Source organism: Zalophus californianus, chromosome 1 (genome assembly GCF_009762305.2).
Source record: "Zalophus californianus isolate mZalCal1 chromosome 1, mZalCal1.pri.v2, whole genome shotgun sequence".
Classification (NCBI taxonomy): Eukaryota; Metazoa; Chordata; class Mammalia; order Carnivora; family Otariidae; genus Zalophus; species Zalophus californianus.
In genome coordinates, this window is record NC_045595.1 from 134,051,823 (window position 1) to 134,075,471 (window position 23,649).

General features: G+C 42.9%; 2 protein-coding genes across 8 annotated transcripts in view; one reads left to right on the top strand and one right to left on the bottom strand.

The window, feature by feature from the left end:
- Nucleotides 1-23,649, bottom strand: part of MCF2L2 (MCF.2 cell line derived transforming sequence-like 2) — a 257,309-nt gene that overhangs the window by 89,101 nt on the left and 144,559 nt on the right. The window contains 1 exon segment of the mRNA XM_027583512.2: nt 21,689-21,774. Coding sequence (XP_027439313.2) covers nt 21,689-21,774 — 86 coding nt within the window.
- Nucleotides 24-19,777, top strand: B3GNT5 (UDP-GlcNAc:betaGal beta-1,3-N-acetylglucosaminyltransferase 5). 7 transcript variants are annotated; one of them, XM_027583515.2, is made up of 3 exons: nt 24-159; nt 4,126-4,316; nt 15,731-19,777. In XM_027583515.2, the coding sequence occupies exon 3, from the start codon at nt 16,040-16,042 to the stop codon at nt 17,183-17,185; it is 1,146 nt and encodes a 381-aa protein (XP_027439316.1). In that variant the 5' UTR covers nt 24-159; nt 4,126-4,316; nt 15,731-16,039; the 3' UTR covers nt 17,186-19,777. The 7 variants fall into 7 exon arrangements, with proteins under 7 accessions (XP_027439316.1, XP_027439321.1, XP_027439319.1 ...); XM_027583520.2 differs by having other exon boundaries at nt 4,126-4,238; XM_027583518.2 differs by having other exon boundaries at nt 4,126-4,231.

A 23,649-nucleotide genomic window follows, 5' to 3' on the forward strand; every position in this document is an offset into this window, starting at 1 on the left:
CCGCCCGGGAAAGGTAGCCGAGTTCAGCACTGGCTGCCCAGTCCTGGCCCAATATTTAAAGCAGGCAAGTTTTGTTCTTGAGACCACCGACTTTCGCTCCGATGCCAGGAAGAGAGCAGACCTCCGACTTAGGAGTTTAAGGAGCTGGGCTTGGACTTGGTGAGTTTTGCTTTAAGCTCTCTTTGAATTTGAACTGGGCTTGAAGGTAAAATCACTGGGGGGGGGGGTGACCCTTCTCTCATTGTAATTTTAAAAAGAACAGCTGTAGCAAGCTTAGTTTGATGTAAGTTGGAGTTTTCTTCTGTTGTGACTTAGGCCCCAGAAGCTCAAGGCATTAAGTGGCGTGACAAGAGATCTTTTAAAAGGACTAGCCTGCCCTTAGAACTCTTGGCTCTAGAAAGGAAAATCAGATGATCAGAGAACTGCAACTCAGTCAAAACTTACCCACGTTATATGCATAACTGTTGCGTGTTCTGAACGAACGGATCATTAGTCTAATAAATTCTAATTCCTAAGGAAAAGTGTATTGAGACCAGTTGTTTCATATGGAATTCATATGTGCGATCAATCAATCGTACGATTAAAAAAATGCTCTGCAGCCCATCGCACCCTAACTGGGGCCGAGGGCCCTCGTGGGTGGAAATGTTGCCTTCCCTCCCGGATCACTAAATGCGGGACTTTCTGGCACGCTTGGAGGGGATAAATCTAAGCTCCGCGGATGGTTGGTTCTTTGTGCGGGGGACGGGAGACGGGCTCCCGCGGTCCGCAGAGAGGGCTCCGGGCCGCCCAGCCTCTGCCCCGCCCCTGTCCGGGACGGCGGCCCCACTGCGCAGCGCTTCCTCACCGAAGCAGCTCTCGGGCTACGGGAAAGGAGACTCGGACTCTCCTTTGCTTTCTTTGGACGAGGAGAGGTCTCTGAAGGGCCGAGAGGGGAAGAAAGGGGAAAGAGAGCCGCGAGGAGGTGAAGGCACGCCCGTTCGCTTGGGTGGCTCCAGGACTTAAGGTTGGAATGCGCGCCGGGGCCAGGGCGCACGGCTGGAGCAGACAACCCGGGCCTCGGCCCTCTGCTCTGGCCCCGACCGCGAGCGGCCCATCCTCGGGAGGCCCTAACCGCCACGGGGCAGGGTTGCCCGCCGCCCGCCGTCCGCCGCCCGCCAGCGCGGCGGGGAAGGGGAGGGCGCGTTCCCTCTCCGGAGCGTCTTTGTTCGCTCTGGCTGGCGGGCGCGGGCGCCCGGCAGCCGACACCCCGAGCCGAATGCCGCCTGGGTGCGGCAGGTAGGCTGGGGGCCCCGGAGCTCCAGTTGGGGTTAAGTTTCCTGGGGCCCAGAGGGTTCCTCCTCCTCCGGGGAGCTCCGGCGAGGCAGTCGCAGCGCGGGGATACCGAGGCGGGCCGGAGCGCGGGAGCCCGCGGGCGAACGCCGCGCCCTGCGGTCCCCGGATTTCGGATGGTGTTCCCCAACCGTGCTACCATCCCTGGGCTGCAGGGGGGAATTCGGGTAGAAAGCCTGCATCGGGCTGGAAATTAGGAAGCCGCTAGACTGGGGAAACTTTCGGCGAGTTACTAACTGGGGAAATGGAGACAAGGAAGTGGGCAGGCAGGGGAAACTGGGAAAGGAGACCCTTGTTACCGGTAGGTCTCGGCCACTCTTTTTTGACTGCCGAATTTTATTTTGTAACCTGAAGTGACAGCCGGTTGCTTACTCAGATACAATATAGGTCAAAGTAGTAACTTTTCATCCGATTCTGACTACACAGCCTGTATTTTTTCTTATCCAGTGTTGGTTTTCATAGGTTATGGGTCATGTTAAAGGGACACCGATATTGTAACAGCACAGTGGCTGCTGGTGGCTTGTAGCTCATATTTAGGCTAATTCTCTGATGAAAGTACATCCGTTAGAATTGGATTTGTTCCTCTGTGCCTTTATTTTGGGAACTTTGCCTGGTCCCTATGGGGGAAGGGAGAGGGATGTGAGAAACTGAAATTGACCCAGAAAAGGATGCTCAAAGGTAGTTGGGTTCAGGGGTAGCACTGAAAAGATCCCCTCTTGAACTTTCTGAAAGGGAGATTAGTGATGAGCAGCTGAGGTTTCAACTTTCTCAAAAGAAACTTAATGGTAGATTTTACATCTTGTCACAGGGGAGGGGGGACTGCTTTATTTGGTCATCTCTTTTTTAATTATTTTAAGACAAGATAAATTCGATACCTGAAATGTTTACATTATATACTTCATACGACCCTTCTCTCTCCTCCTTCTTTCCCTCCCTCCTCCTGCTCCTACAGGCACCCTCCATTTATTGAGCGCTGGGAGGCTAAAGCTGAGGCTGACTCCTTCTAACTCACCTCAGTTCCCCTGGGGCTCACCCTGACACCTTCTGATGGGGATGAGCGTAATGACAGGGAAAGTTCAAGCTAAAGCTCAGAGAAGCTGTTTCTGGGGAAGTGAGAAATGAGGGGTGATGAGGAGGCATAAATGATACTACACATAAATGCCCTGCCCAAACAAAAAAAGCCCCCAAAACCTCAGAAGGTAGAAAGTAATTTTCAAAATAAACTTCAGGCTCTAGCAAGTAAACACATCACATTATATTTCATTAAAATGGAGATCAAATTCCTCTTTTATAAAAGATTGATTCAAATAAGGAGATTGTAGGAAAGTGAAATAACTTTCTAAATCTTAAATATAGAACAGCTTGAATAATAACTCTTGGGTTTTGAAATGGGTCATCTTTTAAAATGGGTCACTTTGGCTGGAATCACTGCACTTGGTGACTTTCAAATTGTAGGAGGAGTTCTTTCTGAGGACCAACTGCTCCATAATCTACATAACAGAACTTGAGGGTGTTGTAGAAAGAAACTGGGAGAAATTCAGAAGAAGTGGTCTCTTCTCAAAGTAACAATGTAGCCTATCTTTTTGGAATTTTGTACATGCTCAGTTGAATTGCTCTACGCTTTGCATTTTATAGCACATTATACCTTTTTTGGAATATTTCCATAGCCATTATTTTATTCCATTGTTAGAATAATCTTGTTAGGAGCTGCATATATTGTGTCTGTGTTCCAGATATTAAGGCACAGCAAATTATTATAAGAGCTCTTCCATTTGCCAGCAAAGATTTAGCCAGAACAATGCAAATCCAGGATATTTTTCTTATAGTATGCGTATATATAGGAGATATAAGAATCTTCGTACTGAAAGGTAAGAAACTTAACTTGATCAGGTGAGGTAGAAACTTAGAATAAACAAAAGTGCTTTTTTGCATTTCAGTGCTGGAAATTCTGAGACTGGCTTTCATCTGTAACTTATTTTTTAAGATTTATTTATATTCTATAGTGAAGCCTTTGATCCTAGAAACCAGTTTTCTACAGAAAAGAATGTTCTACCATGTCTGCAGGCAATAAGCCCCTAAAAGTCCAAGTTCAAAATACTATTACACAGCTTAAGATCCACCTAAGATTTCATATTTTATCTCTTTATTCCTTTTCCTACAATTTTTTTCTGCAACTTTTTGATAGTGCTCTAGGCAGAGCAAGTTAAAGAGCTGACTCAGCTCAGGTTTCCTTCTCCATAATTTACAGGGCCTTATAATTTTTTTGGCTGTGTCATCTTTGTAGAAATGTTTTTTTTTTTTTAAGTGCTTGTAGGAACCATATTGTTCTTTCCTGTCAAAGATAATAGAAAGGCATGTTCAGCCAATTAGTAATGATACTTCTTCCGTTCTCAGTCTCACCAGTATTTGGGATGTTAAATGCCTCTTAGCAATCAGATCAGTATTTTTATTTATTTTTTTAAATTTTTATCTAATTCATATTTTTGAGAAGAATATTAATGTATAGCTTATCATTTTGAAAGGTAATTAACCCCTGAAGAATATTAGCTACTAACTAAACCATCGTGCAGATACATGAACAATTTCTAGAGAAAGGAAACTAGCATAGATTGAACACCTGATATGGACCACACTTTGTCAAATAATGGTCTCAAATGATCCTCAGAAAAGACTGTAGCACATGGTTTAGAGAGAAGTCAAGCTCATGTGACCAGTAAATGGAAGCAACAGAATGTAAGTGTATTTTTGTTCATGTTCTAAAACTCCTTGGTTTTTCTACCCATGTGCCTCGATCAGGTCCAGATTCCAATTGCACCAGAATACTTGCTTACTCCGTTAGGGGGTTCTACACTGGAAACATCTCTGATGCCTTCCCTGCATCCTGCCTGTGGCCTACTACACAGTATGTGGTAAATTCATATTTGTTGAATTAATTAAATGTAGGCATTACCTACTTTCAGGGCTGCTCAACATAATGCCTGGAACAGGTAGGTGTTTAATAAATGCTAGTTAACTTATTATAATAAATGTTGATTCAGACAGAAATGTTATATATACCTCTAACATTTTACACCATTATTTTTTATACTCTGTAAACCCTTAATCAAATGTTATTTCCAAATACAATATTTAGAACGGGACATATGAACTGCCATTGGACAAGAAGCTTGTATGTCTAGCTCACATGATAGGTATATACCAGGTTATAGTGTCACCCTATTGTTTTTTTAAGATTTTATTTATTTTTATTTAGAGAGAGAGAGCGCACGTGTGCAGCAAGTGCAGCAAAAGGGGGTGGGGGAGGAGCAGAGGGAGAGGGAGAATCTCAAGCAGACTCCGCGCTGAGCGTGGAGCCCACTGCAGGGCTTGATCTCATGACCCTGAGATCATGACCTGAGCGGAAATCAAGAGTCAGATGCTTAACTGACAGAGCCACCCAGGCGCCCCTGTCACCCTATTTTTAAACCACTATTTTCATATCATAATTTTACCTCAGCTGTACCTTTCATTTCATCCAATACTTATTCATCAAATAGTTGCTTGAAACATCCTCTATGAATCCTATAGTTTTTACTCTCCTCTCCTTCCCTCCTTCTCACCTCTTTTTGACCCCCTTTACCCTTAAATCCCCCAGTCTTCTTTGTGGAGGAAAGACTTTCTGTACCCAAAGGACACAAACTCACGAGGTCACTTTTGCCTATTCTCTTATGCTATTGGGACCAAGAAAATGAAGGAGGGAAAATTGAGACGGAAGGTTAAAGAAAGGGTGAGTTACAGAGCGAGAACAAGCTCTAACAAAATGCAGGTGATAATAAAATGCAAATGACTCCAGACTTCAGGGAAGCAGATTCTCTGCCTTCTTGGGTGCTTCTCTTGGCCCTGCCCTACTCACTTCCCTGCCCTCCCATCCTGATGGGAGCTCCAGGAAAAGTGGCTGGCCAGCGCCAGGGTGAAGGCAGGTGAGGAGCTCAGGGACAGGACCTGGAACCCATCAGCTGCTCCTGAGCTTCTGCGTGTTCTGGAATTTTGGAGGTTACATGGTCAGCCCCATGTCAGGGTGCCTCAGTTTCTCCTGCAACACAGGGAGAGCTTTCTCCCTCATAGGTTGCTGCGAGGCTTAAAGAGTTTCTATAGAGGGCGCCTGGGTGGCTCAGATGGTTAAGTGCCTTCGGCTCAGGTCATGATCCCGGGGTCCTGGGATCGAGTCCCACATCGGGCTCCCTGCTCCTTGGGAGCCTGCTTCTCCCTCTGCTCTCTCTCTCTCTCTCTCTCCCTCCCTCTCTCCCTCTCTCTCTCCCTCTGTCTCTCATGAATAAATAAATAAAATCTTTTAAAAAAAAAGTTTCTATAGACCTAAAGCAGTCAGAATAAAGCCCAGAGCACTGTAAACACTCCCATGTTAGCAACTGTTGCTAGAGTGGACAAAAGGAGAAGTTTGTTTCTTAACTCAGCAAGAATAAAACTGACAAGAATTGTATTTAAAAGAGCAAGATGCCCTGTCAACACAAACAACTATGCCTCAGGAATGAATACAGAAGGCCAAGCTTAGAAAAGCAAATGTTTGACAGCTCTGAGACCTACTTTGTATTTTTGCTTTTTTGTTTGTTTCAAATTCTGTTACTGGGAATTTTCAGTAACTTGTAATATAACTTCTCTGAAATATAATAATACTCTATAGTCCCTCGCCACCAGTTTCTTTAGTGCTTGTCTTTACTTAGGGCCTGTCTTTACTTGTTTGTTCATTTGGTAATTCCTTGTCTTTTTTTTTTTTTTCCTATAACCAGCAAACAGAAATCTACACCCATGTTTAACTTATAAAGAAACATACAATTTAATTTATATAGGTGGGGAACTTGTTACTAAATTCACAGTAGGTTTTATAACTAATTTTTCCCTCTGCCCCACATCATGCTTGCTAAAAGCTGGAATTTAAAGTCTTTGGCTAACACTGAATCAAGAACTAACTCTATAAATGTATTGTTTGTGGATGGATAACAACTCTAAATGGCTTCTAATCTCTGCCAATGGCTTAAGCTAAATTTTCATAGCTAGAGTCACAACCACAAAAACACCTAAAGACAGCTAATGGGTAGAATTTTTCCTTTTTTACAGGCCTTATATTGGAAACACTCAAATATGAATTAAAGAATAAAATACCAATTGAGGGAGTATTTAATTTTTCACACTTAAAATGTGAGTTGTAAATTCAAATTTTGGGTTCTTTCCTTCCTTTCTGAGCAAACAGAATACGTAATTCCTACTAAACAGTACCCAGTTGTATTACTCATCACCAATGACTGTAACAAATTTAACTAAGAAAAATGTAGGAGATCAAATTATAGCCTTTCCTGTAAATTTAGGGCTAAACCTGATTTCCTTTAACATGGCAACTTGGCTCTTGAGGATTGGTCCTAGCTCTCTTTAAGGGGAATAGATGATTAGAAGCCAGGAAAACAATAGTTGGAATGTAGAACAAAATGCCACCTAAAGATGGACAGAAAATATCATATTTCTTTCCTTTGAGTTATGCCTGGACAGGAACCCAAAGCTCTCATATGGGACTATAAGTAATACAACTTTAAATATAAAAGGTTGAAGTACTCGGGCTTTTTTTTTTTTTTAACTAACTGAAGGAGCATCCTTAGTTTATAGTTATACTTCTATGACTTTTAAGTTTTGTGCCCTAAATGAGTGCCCCCCCCCCTTGCCTCTCCTGACAGTCAGTGTGCTTTACTGAGGGGATGGAGAGGGTTGGCCAGCCTGGGGATCCGGGAAGAGGAGGCCCACCTGGGGATGAGAAGGGACAATGCGTGTGATGTCCTCTCCTTCTTCTGTGAGGCAGGAGGTGAGGCCATCAGCTAAGAGTGAGAGGCACAGGCCTTGGAAGAGGGGAAGATGGAGCATGGCTGTTGAGGGGACAGGAGAGAGAGAAGGTCCAGGACAAGTGAAGGATGCTCACACAGCATCGAGCCCTCTGCCCACAGCTAGATAGCGCCATTTGTAGGGATGCCGTCTGCCCGGCAGGTGTTGTAGAAGTAGAGAAGGCAGGAGGGACCCGAGGTCTAGGGCTGTTGGGGTAGAAGAGCAGGAACCAAGGAGAGACGGGCAAAGGTGCCAGATGATTCTGCATCTGAGACAGGGAGGTGGGGAAGAAGGAAGGTCAGGAGACTGCTGGGTGGGGTGGGAGCCTTAGGGAGCAGGTAAGGGTGGGCAGAGGATTCGGGGTGAATATTTAGAGGCTGTGGTTGAAGAGCCAACCGCCTGGAGAGTGAGCGGACTGGAATTTGACATTTCAGAGGAAATGCAATTGTAGGTGAAACCACTTAAATGACTTTCTTGCTGATAAGTTGTCTTGAGTGTGTGGCAGGTTATGGGAACAAAATGGTATACAGGTCATAACATAAGGGCTCCTTAGACTTCTGAGTGTTGCAGATCCACTAAGTAAGATTTGGAAACATAGTTTCTCTAAGATTAGATGTTGGTGATATATTACAACAATGGCCAGAAACAATGGTCAAGAAACATACAGTTGGAAACAAAAACAGATACATTTTGAATTCAAACCCAAGGGCTTTCTCTAGTTCACATTGCTCCTCCTGGAAGAGGCCTCCCCTGCTCCACCCACCCCCACGTCTCCCCTCCTGGCTCCCAGCACAGCACCCACTGTTTGCCCCACCGCTCTCCTCCCGCTCAGAGCCACACCACAGGCCTCGTCTGTCCGGCACGCTATCACCCTCTAGCCGTTCCTTACCCCATCTCAACTTTCTATGAACTAGCCCTTTATTTTTTTTTAAGATTTTATTCATTTATTTGACAGACAGAGAGCACAAGCAAGGGGAGCAGCAGAGGGAGAGGGAGAAGCAGGCTCCCCGCTGAGCAGGGAGCCCGATGCGGGGCTCGAACCCAGGACCCTGAGATCATGACCTGAGCCAAAGGCAGACGCTCAAGGACTGAGCCACCCAGGCGCCCCTGAACTAGCCCTTTGAAATAGTTCCTTTTTAGAAGAAATAACCATCTGAAGGTTTAGGGAATTTGTACAGGATTCATTTGTCAAAAGATATTACTTAGTCCTTGAATTCAAACCCGTGCAAATAAATTGAGATGCCACGTAAATATATGCATGCATGCACGCACACGCGCATAAAATGCACGCATATGCGCATACAACATGCACATACGCATGCGCGCATAAAGTAAAATACACGCATGCATACATAAATGCATAATGTAAAATACACACGCGCACACAAAGTAAAACAATGCACGCACACACACGTGTGAAGTAAAACACGCACGCATGCATGCGCGCATAAAGTAAAATAAGATGCTTCCTTTGCCTTTGCCTCCTCCCTCTCCTCCTTCCCCGCGTTTACTTCCTCGGGGCCCCTCTGCTCCACTATGGTCCTGGAGGCTGACTGTCCTCACAGCGGCCACCTTTCTTAGGCTCAGAGCGCTCCCGCCTCTGCAGTCCCGCTGCCTCCTCCGGCCTCACCTGCCCCCCTGGACTGCTCCACCTGCGGTCTCTCCCGCACCTCCCTCCCGCCCCACACCAGCCCAAACCCAGACACGCTGCCTCCTCGCTCCAAACTCAGGAAACCAGTTTCCCCTCCGCTGTGTCGCTAATGCTGGAGACTAGATTACCCCCTCCTCCTTTGCTCCCATCCCAGGCCACTCAGCACGTAGCGCTGGGTTTGTTTTTCTCGAAAGGGTCTTCCTTACCCCTGACCTCCCTCCTCACTTCCACCACCCTAGACTAGGCCCTCCTCACCTCATTCTGCTTCAGCGTGAGGCCCCGAGGGAGCTGGGGGGCCCTATCTCCAGGCTTCCCGCATCCATCCTGCGTGCCACCACCAGATTAGTCCCTTTCCCGTAAGGCTTAGTCCATATTGACAAGGCAGTTATCATTAAAAACAAAAACCGAAACTTGGGTGACCTCTTGCTGCCCTCGGCACACACTGACTCCTCTGCCCCATTTTCAAGGTTCCCCATAAGCAGGCCCCATCTCCCTGCGTTCAAATACATGCTTGTATCTCAAATATTTACCGTTTTTTTTTTTCCTTTCTTGCCTGAAACAGATTGCTTCTTTTCCTGTAACCACCTAAATCCTGTTTTCCTCAGGCCCTCCTGTCCTGCTGTCACTGATCTCTATTACCAGGGACTCGCCTTTTTTGCCTGGAGTTGGTATTGTCTAAATTAGTTCTGTGACACTGTCTGCACTTTGCTGTGATCTGCTGATTGTTGTCCATGGGAACTGAGTTTTCAAGTGGGCATCATGAGTCTTGTCTCAGCTAGACTGCAGATGCTTTTAGAGAGGAGACTAAAATACTACTACATGACACTCACCACGCCCAACTGGCACAATGATTCCATAGCAGACCTTCACATACTTGAAGGATTTGTTGAAACGTTGAACACTGAGGTTGTTTGACTTGAACTTGAAGTACAGGCCTCACTCTCTTGATTAAAACGTCAACATTTTTATCAGGTTTTGTATAATATTTTAAGATCACTAAAGTAGACCCAACAAAGAAATGGGTTACCAGCAAGAGCAAAGTAGAAAAAAAATCAGGGGTCACGTAGGGTAACTTGTAATCCCTAGTTTTTTTCTGGAAGAGTTTAAAGAGTTCTCTTGTGAAATATTCTTGAGTAACTGGGGGGCACAGCTCCTAGACTGAAAAGCATTTGAGTGAGGTAGGATCAGCCACTGTCTTTTCTGATGTTCCTGTTCTACTACTATTCTTTATTCTTCTGGCTATTTCTATTAGGAAAGAGAATACTAAGAGTATCTGCTCCTTCTTTTCAATCCAAATAGAAGCAAACCCAAGTTATATTCCAAATATTTGCACACAGGTCTTGCTCAACAGAGGATGGGGTGACATCCCAATAAACCCACTGTAAACTGAAAATATTGGAGGTCAAAAAGCATTTATACACCTAACCTACCAAACATCATAGCCTAGGCTAGCCTACCTTGAACGTGATCAAAACATTTATATTAGCCTACAGTGGGGCAAAAGCATCTAACGCCAAGTATATTAGACACTAAACTGGTGAATAGCTCATGTAGTTGAATACTGTACTGAAAGCAAGAAAGAGAATGGTTGTTAAGTGTAGCGGCTGCTTACCCTCATGATTGCCGAGCTGACTGGGGACTGCAGCTCACCGCCACTGCCCAGCATCACCAGAGAGTATCATATGGCTTATCACTAGCCTGGGAAAGGGTCCAAATTCCAAATCTGAACTATGGTTTCTACTGAGGGCATATTGCTTTCACACCATCATAAAATAAAAAAATCGTTAAGTCAGGGACTGTCTGTATTTGTCTCTGAGCAGTTCGTTGTCCTGTTCTCTCCTATGGTCTTTCCTGTTTCCTATTTCCAGCAGACTCTGAAGTCATCTGTGATTTTTACATCCCCTCAGTAACAATACATTGACATTCACCCCCGATCTGCCGATGAAGTCACCAAATCAGAGTGCAGGGAGGGTGGCCCGAGGTTACACAACGACCGTGGCCCCAGGCAGGGGCAGCCCTGGGGCTTGCAGCCTGTGGCCTGGTCCCTGAGCTGCGCAGTGTGCACATAAAGGAAGTTGCAAGCACAGCGTTCTGGTGGGGATGGTTCCTGAGCTCACGGGCATTATCTGGCTCCTTTGTTTCCTGCCAGGCCCAGCATTTTCTTTCTCCAGGTCGGGCAGGCCTGTGGGTTTCTCTGCAGTCAGTCCCCTCCCCTGCCCTTTGGAGGCGGAAGATGGAAGATATGCTTTAGATGAGCTTGAAGGCTCTGTGTGAACCAGAAGAGTGGGTGTCGATGGCATGTGCGTGGTACCCATCAGCAAAGCCAGGGCTGGTGGGTAACACTGTTTGGTTGTAATTCATGAATTTAGACCATGGAGGTGCATTTTGCTTTTGGTTGGCCAATGCCGCCTAGTGACTATGTTCAATTTGGAGGAGTTGGGGTGTTCTTTTGTTATAAAAGAGAAACTAGGTACTGCGGAAGAGTAGTTCAACTTTCCCCATCTTCCCCTCATCAGATCAGTCCTATCAGTGGGCTTTGGTTATGATTGGTATAAATGATAGCTAAATATTTCAAGCTACTGAGGTTGGAGAAATCTTGTTTTAGATTTTCACATGCTGTTCTGAACCTAAATAAGTAGTGTGGGTTGATGGCTTTGCAACAGGTTCTTTGTCATTTATCAGAAACTGTTTTGACTCTTGGAGGTCAATGGGGAACAGGTGAAGAGATACAGGGAAATAAGGTAAATCCATATGCATCAGGGGTGGGGAGCAGAGGGATAAATGCATGTTCTGGGGTGGCTGCTAACATGCACGTGAGCAGCAGAACACACCAACCAGAGGAGTAACAGGCCCCATTCATTGGAGAGATACTAGGGCCTCTGTGAGTCAAGTGTTTATGTGGGTGTTAGAGGAGTCAGGCCTGTGGGCTGATTGTCTAGCAAGATGCTCAGACTTGTAAACAACTGGGGATAGGTGCAAAGCAAGCTGACATCTCAACGTTATGAGTGCAACTGCTCAGAAATGAGAAGCTAGCTTTGCCTGTGGTTCCAAAGGTTACTCTCCTCTTTGTCTCTTTCCCAGGGTCTGTTGGAATAGAAAAACTGCAGATTAGTTTTAACTGATAATTTTCTTAGAATTCTTTAACAGTTATGGGATTGTAAAATCTGCCCTTAAGAATTCTCTGCTGCTGGGGCACCTGGGTGGCTCAGTCAGTTAAGCGTCTGCCTTCGGCTCAGGTCACGATCCCAGGGTCCTGGGATCGAGTTCCATATTGGGCTCCCTGCTGGGCAGGAAGCCTGCTTCTCCCTCTCCCACTCCCCCTGCTTGTGTTCCCTCTCTTGCTGTGTCTGTGAAATAAATAAATAAAATCTTTAAAAAAAAAAAAAAGAATTCTCTGCTGCTAAACAATGAATCATGGAACACTACATCAAAAACTAATGATGTAATATATGGTGATTAACATAACATAATAAAATGAAATTTAAAAAAAAAGAATTCTCTGCTGCTTTGCATTAAGCCTCCAGTTGTAGAGGCAGAAGGGGATATTTGCCCTCACGGGGGACCCTTATCTAAGCGACCACTGTTCAGACTGAGGGGAAGAGCCCTCCCCACCCCCCAATGAAAGTGATTCCGCAAAGTTTAGGCAGATGCTACCATCAGAAACTAACGTTTTCCGCTGTCTTTTCCATTCTACTCTAGAGGATTCGGTCCACCATGACCAGCCAAACCAAGAGAGGAAATTACTGATACTAATCTATCCCTTAGAGTAGTGTTACTTGCTTTTTTGATGGTAAAGCACACACAAAAAATACATTTTATATTACAACCTGGAGGCACATATACATAAAACTGAAAGCTTCACAGAATGATACTTAAACTACTTTCAGTGCAGTATGCCATTCTCTATTTTGTTCTTTCTTTCCCTGTTTCTTTTTAAAATACTGGTTATGACTTTCTGAGAGGCACTAGCAAGTTTTAAAAATCTGTGCCCTGGGAATGAGATAGATTATCTCTGGGCAAAGTCTCCATGAGGGTTGGCTCTGATCTCCCATACTCCTTGGACTTTTGCATGCCTGGTCTTTGCTGTTATCAGCCCAACATGGAGTAACTTTGGCAGATAGGTAATACAGCTGTATGTAAAGGGCCAGAAGTTGGGAAGGAAGTGCCACAGCCAAGGTTAGGCCCGTAGAGCAGGGTGCTCTCAGTGTATGCAGTTGGTTTCATAGCAGGGCCGAAGGGTGGGGGACTTGAGGTTGAGCTCTTTGGGCACAAAAGCAGGGCCTTTTCTCTGGGGCTTGTGATGTGGGCCCAGCTACCCAGCAAGCCTGGACTGAGTGGAGCTTGCATGGTCTTTTCCCTGTCAATCTGTTGAAAGCTCAGGAGACTCTGTTAACCCTGAGGGGAGACACTACTTCCCCAGGCAAAAGGATGTATCTTACTTCAGATAAGCACTGGGGTCAGAGTCCTTGAAGACAGAAGTGCTGTCTCCTAGTTGTGGAAGAAAGGGGAAGACATGTGACCGACTGGGCCTCAGGAGGGAAGAACCCCAGTTCTTCCCAAGTGACTAGCTGTTAGAGTGAAAGGTGGCTCCACCCCCACCATGGTTCTTTGCACCAACATTCAGAGAATGCCTACCAGGTGTCAGGCACTGACCTGCATGCTGGGGGTGGCGTGTCTACAACATTGGGCCTTACATCACAGAGTTCACAGTGTAATTGGGGGAGGCAGATAAATTAAAAGTCAGTCCAGGAGAATGAGTGCAAGAATGTGCTGTGGTAATGCAGATAAGAATAATCTTTGGTGGTAGTGCAGGAAGGTGGCCTCAGTTCTGACTTCCCAGAAAAGGATTCCTGTAGAATTTAGTGAAGATTAGTGTACTTCTTATTAGCAAGGGGAGCAGGGCTTGCCAGGCCACACACAAGACGGCCGCCAGTACAAAGGCTGCCGTGTGTGAAATAGCTAGCATGGCCGAGTTTCCAGCCAATACTTTGGTGCCGACAACTAGTAGAGAGCATCTGAAGGGGGTGAGGGAGCTCAGTCTGCCTCCCGGTTAGATCTGAGTTTTAGAAAGGTCACTCTGTAGGGTAGAGGATGGGTTGGTCTGGAATCATTTTGGCGGCTGCACTGGTCTGGGTGAGAAGTGATGATAACAGGAAGAAGTGAAGAGAGATTTAGAAGAAGCAAGTCACAGGATTAAGTAACTGGATATGGAATGGAGGAAAAGGAGGACTTTCAGATTTCTGGCAGAGATGCATGAAGTGCAGTCAGACACAAAGATAGAGAAAATGGCAACAGCAGGTTTTAGGGGAGAAGATGGTAGAAGGGGTTAGAAATGGCATTTGAGTGTCCCTGTGTGCAAGGTAATCTAGCGACCTCGTTCTATCTGTATATCTATGTATATTCCCATTTAACTTGCACAAAGACTTTGAGTTAATTGGGGTTATGCCGGCTTTCCCGATTTCTGGGTTAGATGCATGCCACAGAGCAGTGGAAGAACCGGCACTGGTGTTCACATTGCCAGACTACAAAGACAGTGCTCTTTGGCTATAACCCTGTGGCTTCCTGGCTTGCACATCCTAAATTGGAGGTGCCTGTTGAGTTTCCAGATGAAAAAGACCAGGAAAAAAAATGACTATGTAGATGTGGGTCTCACAAAGCCATTTTGGTTAGAGAGAGTTTGGGCTATGCTTTTGAAAATGTATCTCAGGAGGCACCTGGGTGGCTCAGTCATTAAGCGTCTGCCTTCAGCTCAGGTCATGATCTCAGGGTCCTGGGATTGAGCCCCACATCGGGCTCCATGCTCAGCGGGAAGCCTGCTTCTCCCTCTCCCGCTCCCCCCTGCTTGTGTTCCCTCTCTCACTGTCTTTCTCTCTGTCAAATAAATAAATAAAATCTTTAAAAAAAAAAAAAAAAGGAAAAGAAAATGTATCTCAACTCCTTGATTTACAAACCTTGATTTTTTAAAACAAAATCTTACTCCTATTCCTGTCTTGTCTGGGGCAAGCTTTAATGAATTTTAACTGTTATGAACTTTCTTTTCATCATTCATCTATTTTGCCTTGAACTATATACAGGCATAACCTTGGAGACACTGTAGGTTTGGTTCTAGACCCATCGCAATAAGGCAGATATCATGATAAAGTGAGTCAAATGAGTTTTTTGATCTCCCGGTGCATATACAAGCTATGTTCACACTATACTGTAATCTATGAAGTGTGCAGTGGCATTATGTCTTAAAAAATGTACATACCTTAATGAAAAAATACTTTATTGCTAAAAAATGCTAACCATCATCCAAGCTTTTACCGCCAAGTCACAATCACCTGATCACAGATCACCATTACAAAAATAATAATGAAAACGTTTGAAATATTATGAGAATTACCAAAACGGGACACAGAGACATGAGGAGAGCAAATGCTGTTGGAAAAATGGCAACCCCTTGCTTGACGCAAACCTTCAACTTATGAAAAAGGCAGTGTTTGCAAAGTGCCATAAAACAAGGCATCCCTGCAGCTACTTTCATCCTGGCTGCACTGCAGATCAACCTATACCTGGACACACGCATGTGAGGTTGTGGACTTAAAGTGTGTAGGCTGATAGCCATTTGGGAGGCTTTTTATCTTTTAAGGTTGAGACGAGGAAAGGGCCCTCTATTCCGAAGGGGAGGACAGTAGAGAGTGAGTGGTTCTTTCCCTTTCCCTATTCTCCTCCCACCCCCACCAAAAAACAAATATCTGTACGCCTCTGCTAAACACTAGCTGCCTCATCACCTCTGTCCACATCGGGCAAGTTACATTTCATTTTTAGGGAATGAAAAGTAGTTTCTTTCTTTTTGGTCACTCTCACCCATTCACTTGTCATCTCTTCCCTTCCTGACTCTAACAGGTGGCACTTTACTCTCAGAGAAGGAAGCACATGGAATAGCTACACAAGGGCAGTCACCTAACGCAACAAAGGATGCCGGTGTGGAAACACTCTGATGTGCCCATGTCCTCCTCCTACTGTGCATTCCACTCTTCTGCAATCTCAGAAAAAATGGCACGGAAAGAAAATATTTTGTGAAACAAGGAGCTCCTACTTTTTTAATGATGAACATGTATTAAGATGGACATCTGTTCTACACAATACCAAGTTCTATGGTCTCGAAGGAGCAAGCGCCCATTTAAAACCGACCTTAAGTAAAAACAGAGCTGCATGGATGTCAGAATGTTTGTGAGTGGCAGAAGGGTCAAAAAATGGCAGTTCGTGCAGTTATTTGCCACTTGTTTTATACTAAGCCTCATGTTTTTTTGGGGACCCATCGATAATCACATTGTGAGCCATATGAAGTCCTACTCTTACAGATACCTCATAAATAGCTATGACTTTGTGAACGATAGCCTGTCTCTTAAGCATAGTGCGGATGGGGCTCCTCGCTACCAGTACTTGATTAACCATGAGGAGAAGTGTCAGGCACAAGACGTCCTCCTGTTACTGTTTGTAAAAACTGCTCCCGAAAACTACGATCGACGTTCTGCAATTAGAAAAACGTGGGGCAATGAGAAGTATGTTCAGTCGCAACTTAATGCCAACATCAAAACTCTGTTTGCTTTAGGAACACCTTCTAACCCACTGACGAGAGAAGAACTGCAAAGAAAACTGGTCTGGGAAGATCAAATGTACAGTGATCTAATCCAGCAAGACTTTGCTGATTCTTTCTATAATCTTACTCTTAAATTACTTCTGCAGTTCAGTTGGGCAAACAGCTTTTGTCCTCATGCCAAATTCCTTATGACTGCTGATGATGACATATTTATTCATATGCCAAATCTTATTGAGTACCTTCAAAGTTTAGAAAAAATTGGTGTTCAGGACTTCTGGATTGGTCGGGTTCATCGTGGTGCTCCTCCTGTGAGAGACAAACGCAGCAAATACTATGTCCCCTATGAAATGTACCAGTGGCCGGCTTACCCTGATTATACTGCTGGGGCTGCCTACGTGATCTCCAGTGACGTAGCCGCCAAAGTCCATGAGGCGTCACAGACACTTAACTCTAGTCTTTACATAGATGATGTGTTCATGGGCCTCTGTGCCAATAAAATGGGGATAGTGCCACAACACCATGTGTTTTTCTCCGGGGAAGGTAAAACTCCTTATCATCCCTGCATCTACGATAAAATGATGACATCTCATGGTCACGTACAAGACCTTCAGGACCTCTGGAGGGACGCCACAGACCCTAAAGTCAAAACGATTTCAAAAGGGTTTTTTGGTCAAATATACTGCAGGATAATTAAGATAGTTCTCCTTTGCAAGTTGACCTATATTGACACGTATCCTTGTAGGGCTGCCTTTGTCTAACAGTACTTGAATGTTGTATGTTTTCACTGTCACTGAGCCAAACATGGATGAGAAAACTCTAGATATTTGTCGATACCTTAAGTAAAATGAGTATGAAAAAACAAAGAAATATTTTGAAAACCCAGTCTATCAGAATGTTTCTTTGATTCTAGAAGCTATTCATTGTAACTCATCTACTTCATTGCCTAAATTCATTTCAAGGAATTTATATTTAGAAAAGGTTTACGAAGACAAAACTAAAGGGAAATTCAAGTTCTCACTCGATGCCACGTGTATATCTGAGGCATAGAGAAGTTAATTAGGTGCCTTGGTGTTAGAGTAACTGCTTTTGGAAAATACCAAGTGAATGTATAGTACAACATTTCAAAGAAATGAATATATTGTCGGACCAGGTTTACAAATTAGTTTTTATTAGAGAGCACTTGACTGGGGGAGGTGGGGGCAGGGGAGGATTGGCATAGGAGAAAGTACTTGAACCTGATAAAAGAAGGTTCCTGTTCTTCAGAGGAGACTTAGAAAAATGTAACACGATTTCTTTATAAACAGCCAAATCACTTATTGTCACATCCATGTAGCTAATTTACCTAAATAGTGTTAGAGTCATTTAAAACATATTTATACCTTTTTACAAAGTGTAATGTGAAATTTGAGCTGTGATTTGCTCTGCCCTAACTGGTACTTCATGTGAATTTTTTGATTATTAGATATGACACAAATCATGGGCAGTTTGTTACTCACAGGGTCTTTCCCTAGGGAGAAATCATTGTTAGTTCAAATCAGCCAATTTTAATGAATTTTTCAGCTGATTTTTAAATATTCAATATTGGTCTGTTTTTAAGGTAGTTATTTGAATGTAGTTTGCACAGAGGAATAGAATAATGGAGAGGACTTCAAAAAGAAAGAAAGAACATTAAAAGCCTCTTTTCTCCTTTTCTGTAATTTATAAAATAAAATTCTTAGTGTGTAAATTATTGTAACAATGACTAAAATTAGCCTACCCCTCCCCAACAAGGTCTCATAAACTATAGTACTTTGTCAGATTTTAAAATTGAGAGCATTTGACATCAAATCAGAGCTAGCCTATCTTTAAAAAAATCAGTTCTTTCATCAAAATGACTATCGGAGGTGTCATCAACTTTGAAATACTTCACATTTGAAAGCAGAATGAAGTGATAGAAATGTCACCAGAATGAGGTTTAAAATATTTGTGACGCTTCCTATTCAAAGAGATGTGGCTGAGCTCTAAAAGAGTAAGTTGCATTTATCTTATAGGGAAGGATAGAAATGTGGTCATGATGCAACAACCTCCCCTCACTACAGAAAGAACTAGGTGATGTCTATTGTCGCAGGGATTACATGATGTCCAAAATGGTGACTTCAGCAAAAGCAGTTGAACTGATTATAAAACCTCTCTCTCTGCAGAGGTGCCTGTTAGGGAAAACTAAGATGTCTCATGTCATTGATGAGGTCTGAAACATGCAGAAGGAAACAAAACTAAAAGAATTCTTGGTAAGCACAACTGGAGGATGATATATTGTAATTTTTTGCAGATAGCTTTTTAATGTTTACAGAAATTTTTTGTTAATTTCTTTTCTATTTTGAAAATTGAGGCTTGTTTACATTGATTGCTCAGATAATTTAGAATTTTTAACTAATGTCAAAACTACAGTGTCAACCATTCTGGGTTTGTAGTTACTTTCAGAGTAGGTGCAGCATTTATAGGTCATGACAGTTTAAATTTTCTGACCAATTTTAAAACCTGTAGATAACAAAACTACATTTTGACAAAGCTGGTTTATAATTAATTTTTACTAGTTGATTCTTTAATAACCATTTGCCCTTTGGCCATACATACCCTGCCTATCTATACTTGTAACTGTTAAAATTTTCCATTGGTTGAAAACGTAAGTGTCTCTCTGGCCATTGAAATGATCTTGTTTACAGCAATACTTTTGTGAAACACTTATTTGCAAAAGAGCTCTCCTCAACTGTGTTCATCTTTTTATTTTTGCTTCAAATAGAATGGAACAGATTTAAATTTAAAGGAAATATGAAGGCACTTCCTTTTTTAATAAGAAGGAAATTGCTAGATGCTTCCTTCATTAGATTTAAAGTACTGAGAAGAATATTTGTAAATAAAAGGATTCCAGCCTTTTAAAAAAAGAAGGAAAAAACTTTTTGGTGCTCTAATGCAGGGCTGTCTCAAAAATCGTCAACAAAGGGAAAATAAACTATCAGCCTGTATGGTCACTTGAGTAGACGATTGTTGTACACAGTGTTATTGCTAAAAACTTTACCTCTTGGTTGGTTTGCATCTTTTTTTCCACATTATTAATTTTATACCAGTATGTTAAATATTTATATTATTTGAATTTTGCTCTTATATGGCAAAATAATTAGTGAGTTTTTAAAAATAAATCTGTGATTTCCAATAAACAACTTGAAAATTGTCAGCAGATGTGTATTTTCACAAGCTTTTTAAACTCCTGTGTATGAACACCATTTGTTTATATAATCAACTTGTTCTGTTTAATGTCAGGGAGGTCTGAAGTACACAATCTTAATCCTTAATCAGACTTGCTGCTGTACCCAGGAGAGAGGATTATTGTGTCCTCTGCCCTGGAGCCACCTAAAATGCTTCTTTTGGTTGTTAAAGGACGTATGCTGGAATGTCTAAGTTGGGGGAATTCTCTTTTCTAATTGATTGTTCAGGAAAGAGATGAACACCTGTAGCCATGGGGCCACCAGACACCATTGGAAAGGGTCATATTTTCCTTTTATTTGATATCATTAGGTGTCGGAAAGTAGATTCACATTTAGCTCTAGTCTTTGAAAGTCAGGAATGTTCTTAGGACTGGTTCTGAGTGCTGCTTCAGTATATTTGTACATAGTATGTTCTCTGCTTTTCACCCGATTCCTTCTCAGTTCTTAGCCCAAGACATGGTGTGATTTGATCTATTTATGTTTTTAAAACTTGGAAGCATGTGATTTTTTTGGTTGTAGATATTCTTTTGCTCCAGACCTCAAAGGCTCCTTACTGTCTTGAGCATCGAATCTAATCTCTTTGACCTGGTTCCCAAGGCCTTATAGAATCTTCCCTTCCTTCTTGAGTTCCCAAAGCGTTATTTTTCCCACCACCACTATCATCAGTCACACATCTCATTCATGACCACACCTTGTGTAAGTTAACCAATGGAACATCATTTCTCCTGGACCTACTGAAGCCTTGAAAATCCAACTTAACTGTGCTCTTCCATTAAGCATCTCTTTCCTGCCCTCCTCCCAAAATACATACTTAATCACATATATTATTGTGCTACCAACTAATTGTTTCATGAGTTTTTTCCTAGCTAAAATAGAAGTTCTAAAGGTAAGGACTGTGCACAATGCTATCACATAGTGTTTAAAATCATTTTACCCCCTCTGGGGCACGTGGATGGCTCAGTTGGTTAAGTATCTGACTCTTGATTTCAGCTCAGGTCATGATCTCCTCAGGGTCATGAGTTCCGAGCCCCAAGTCAGGCTCTGTACTGCAGGTGGAGCCTGCTTAGGATTCTCCCTCTCCCACTGTCCATCGCTCCCCTTCCCTGCTCATACTCTCTCTCTTTAAAAAAAAAAAGATATGCTGTCACTTAAGGACAACAACAGAACACATTGCCAAGTGGTGCTTTTCTGAGACAACCCAACTAAAGATACTTTCAGACATGCTGACATGGGCCATTTACTCTAACTGAGAGATAATATTTCAGTCAGTAAGAGCCCACATGTTTCTTTGAGTACACCTTAAAGTGAAAGAGTATAAAGTCATCTAGTAAACTAATATGGGTTTTAATCAAGCAGTAAGTTCCTCAGACATTGGTTCATTTATTCTACAGGCATATTTTGGAGGCCTGCTAAGAACTAAGTATTATCATAGTCCCTGGGCACAAGAGTGGCTTGTAAGTCAGTAAGTTAAATGGTGTGGATACAAATAATGTGATGATTGCTGGAATAGAGCTAATGATGGAGATTCTGAGTATAAAGAAGTTTTTTTTTTTTTTTATTGAATTTCCCCTCTGCTCTTGGTGTTTACCTCCCTAATTTAGGCTTTCTGAACGGCAGAGTAGTTACATTCATGCAAATACCTTCCTGTGGTCTGAAAATAGCATTAAATTTGTATAAATTGTGTCTTTGGGGAACCTCTTCCCTTTAAATGCTTTCAAACCAATAATTCAATCTATCAACATTACTTTTCATTTACTATTTTGTTTTTTCTTGATAATTCATTTTTTAAAATACTGAGTATCCTTGGAACTTGGTTTATAAGTCATGTGCAGTTCTTGTTGCTTTTATGAGATCTGTGAGTTTGTTCTCAGGTACATAAATGAAGGTTAGTATACACAGTAAATATGTGATTTTATCTGGGGAAAAATGAGTGATGAGGTTTAAAACAGAGGATACCCTCCCCTCTCCCCACCACCCCAAGGGGTTAAAATGACTCCGGCCAGGGATCTGCAATCTTACCTGGTGGGGGAAAGATTTTCAGGACTGTTGGGCTGCTCTGGCTCAGGGTTCTCCCCATCGTGACTGCCTTCCAGTATTTCTTCATTCTGAAGTGAAAGAAATTTTGGTAAGACAGCCTATATTATTTGGGGGCTGTAAATTTTTCTTTCCCCCAATTTATTTGTTTTGTTTGTTTTTGTTTTCAGTGCTCTCATTGAGCACCATGCCCAGCCCCTCATCTTTCTCTTTCTTTCTTGGGTTTTTCCCAACCCCTCTGCAAATCCGTTACAGTCTGCCCTTCGGGCTTTCTTTAGAAACATCAAAAACTCTTTCTCAAAAGCAGGTATCATTTTTCCTTAATAATGAACGGCTATTAACATTGTACTCCCCCTCCTCCCTGGTTGACTCACAGTAAAGATTTGGAGTTTGAGCTAAGGGGAAACAGTGAAGAGATCATTTGACTCAGTATCTCCTTTTTTCCCCTCTGGGGGTAAGAAATGAAGATCTGGAGAAGTTGCGACCTACCAAGGCCAGAAAGTGAGCTAAAGACAGAGATGAGATAAACCCAGAGTCCACTTTCACAGGCTGGTGATCACAGGTCCATTCTAGCGCACCGCATCCTGGAGCAGCTGGTTCCTTAGGCTGTACGGATTGGCCACTGGTACAGGCTTGAAGCCAGCTGGTGGTCGGAAGCCCTGCTCACTACCTGCCAGCTCTGAGACCTTGGGCAAGTTCACTGAACCGCTCTGCTTCAATTTCCTCCCCTAGCACGTGGACCCCATGGCACTATCTACCACATAGGGCTGGGGCTCTTTTTCAGAATATTAGGCATTTAATTCCCAAAAAGGAGCAAAACTATTCATTTTACTTCCCAGAAAATACAGTTTCAGGGCGTCTGGGTGGCTCAGTCGGTTAAGCGTCTGCCTTCAGCTCAGGTCATGATCTGAGGGTCCTGGGATCGAGCCCTGCGTCCGGCTCCCTGCTCAGCTGGGAGTCTGCTTCTCCCTCTCCATCTGCCCCTCCACCCACTTGTGCTTGCTCTCTCTCTCTTTCTCGGTCTCAAATAAATAAATAAAATCTTTTAAAAAAATAAAAGAAAATACAGTTTTAACAAGGAAGTGAATTTATATAACACTGATAGCAACCAGAGAATCTTAAAGGTATTGACTAATAATGATCAGGCAGATAATTAGCCAGCATTTGAATTCTTCCTGCCTGCCAGGTTCTGTTTAAATGAGTTTATACTGTCACAAAAGGGAGTATAGATTTTGAAAGGGCCCTCTTGCAAAAGTATTGTTTAAGGAAATGTAATGAGTAGACATAAAGATTCTCTGTAAATTAGAGCTAGTAGGTGAAGCATGAGCTTTCCCCAGACAACAGATGAGAAGTCAGAAGTCTTGTAAAACAGCTGAGAGTGATAGGCTCTCAGCTGGTTGTTGACATTGCAAGAAGAGAGGCCTCTCACTAGATTAACAGAAAGCACTCAAGGTAAGGTAGTTTTTCTTATTCACAATGCCAACCACAGAAATAGCAATTCAAAAATGTTCGAGTGAAAGAAAATCGTGGATCTTTGATCTTTCTCATTGATGTCATCCCAAATCTAGAATATCCAGAAAGCAGGCTAACAAATAAAGGCCTATTTGGGATACCAATTTTGCATTCAGCTCTAAAATACATGGGCAATCTTAAATTCCAAGTTCATATTTGTTTCTTTCAAAATAGGATATCATTTCACTAGGAATCTAAATTGTTAGTGCCCACTATTACATATAGCTGACCAGATACTAGTAGATATTTCTCATTTCAGTCAATATACAGAAGTAAATATCAGTCCCTGGATTCAAACCAATCTAGTTATTTTCACCACACTACCAAGGCTCTTTCTTCACATTTTCTCTATAATGTTGAACTAATTACTACGGCAGTTAATGTACATCACATCCCTTTCTAGTTCCTCCCATGACTTTACTATGCCTGAAACA

What these genes read in the sequence shown, in the direction of transcription:
- B3GNT5 (XM_027583515.2), top strand. Translation starts at nt 16,040, where the DNA reads ATGGATGTCAGAATGTTTGTGAGTGGCAGAAGGGTCAAAAAATGGCAG.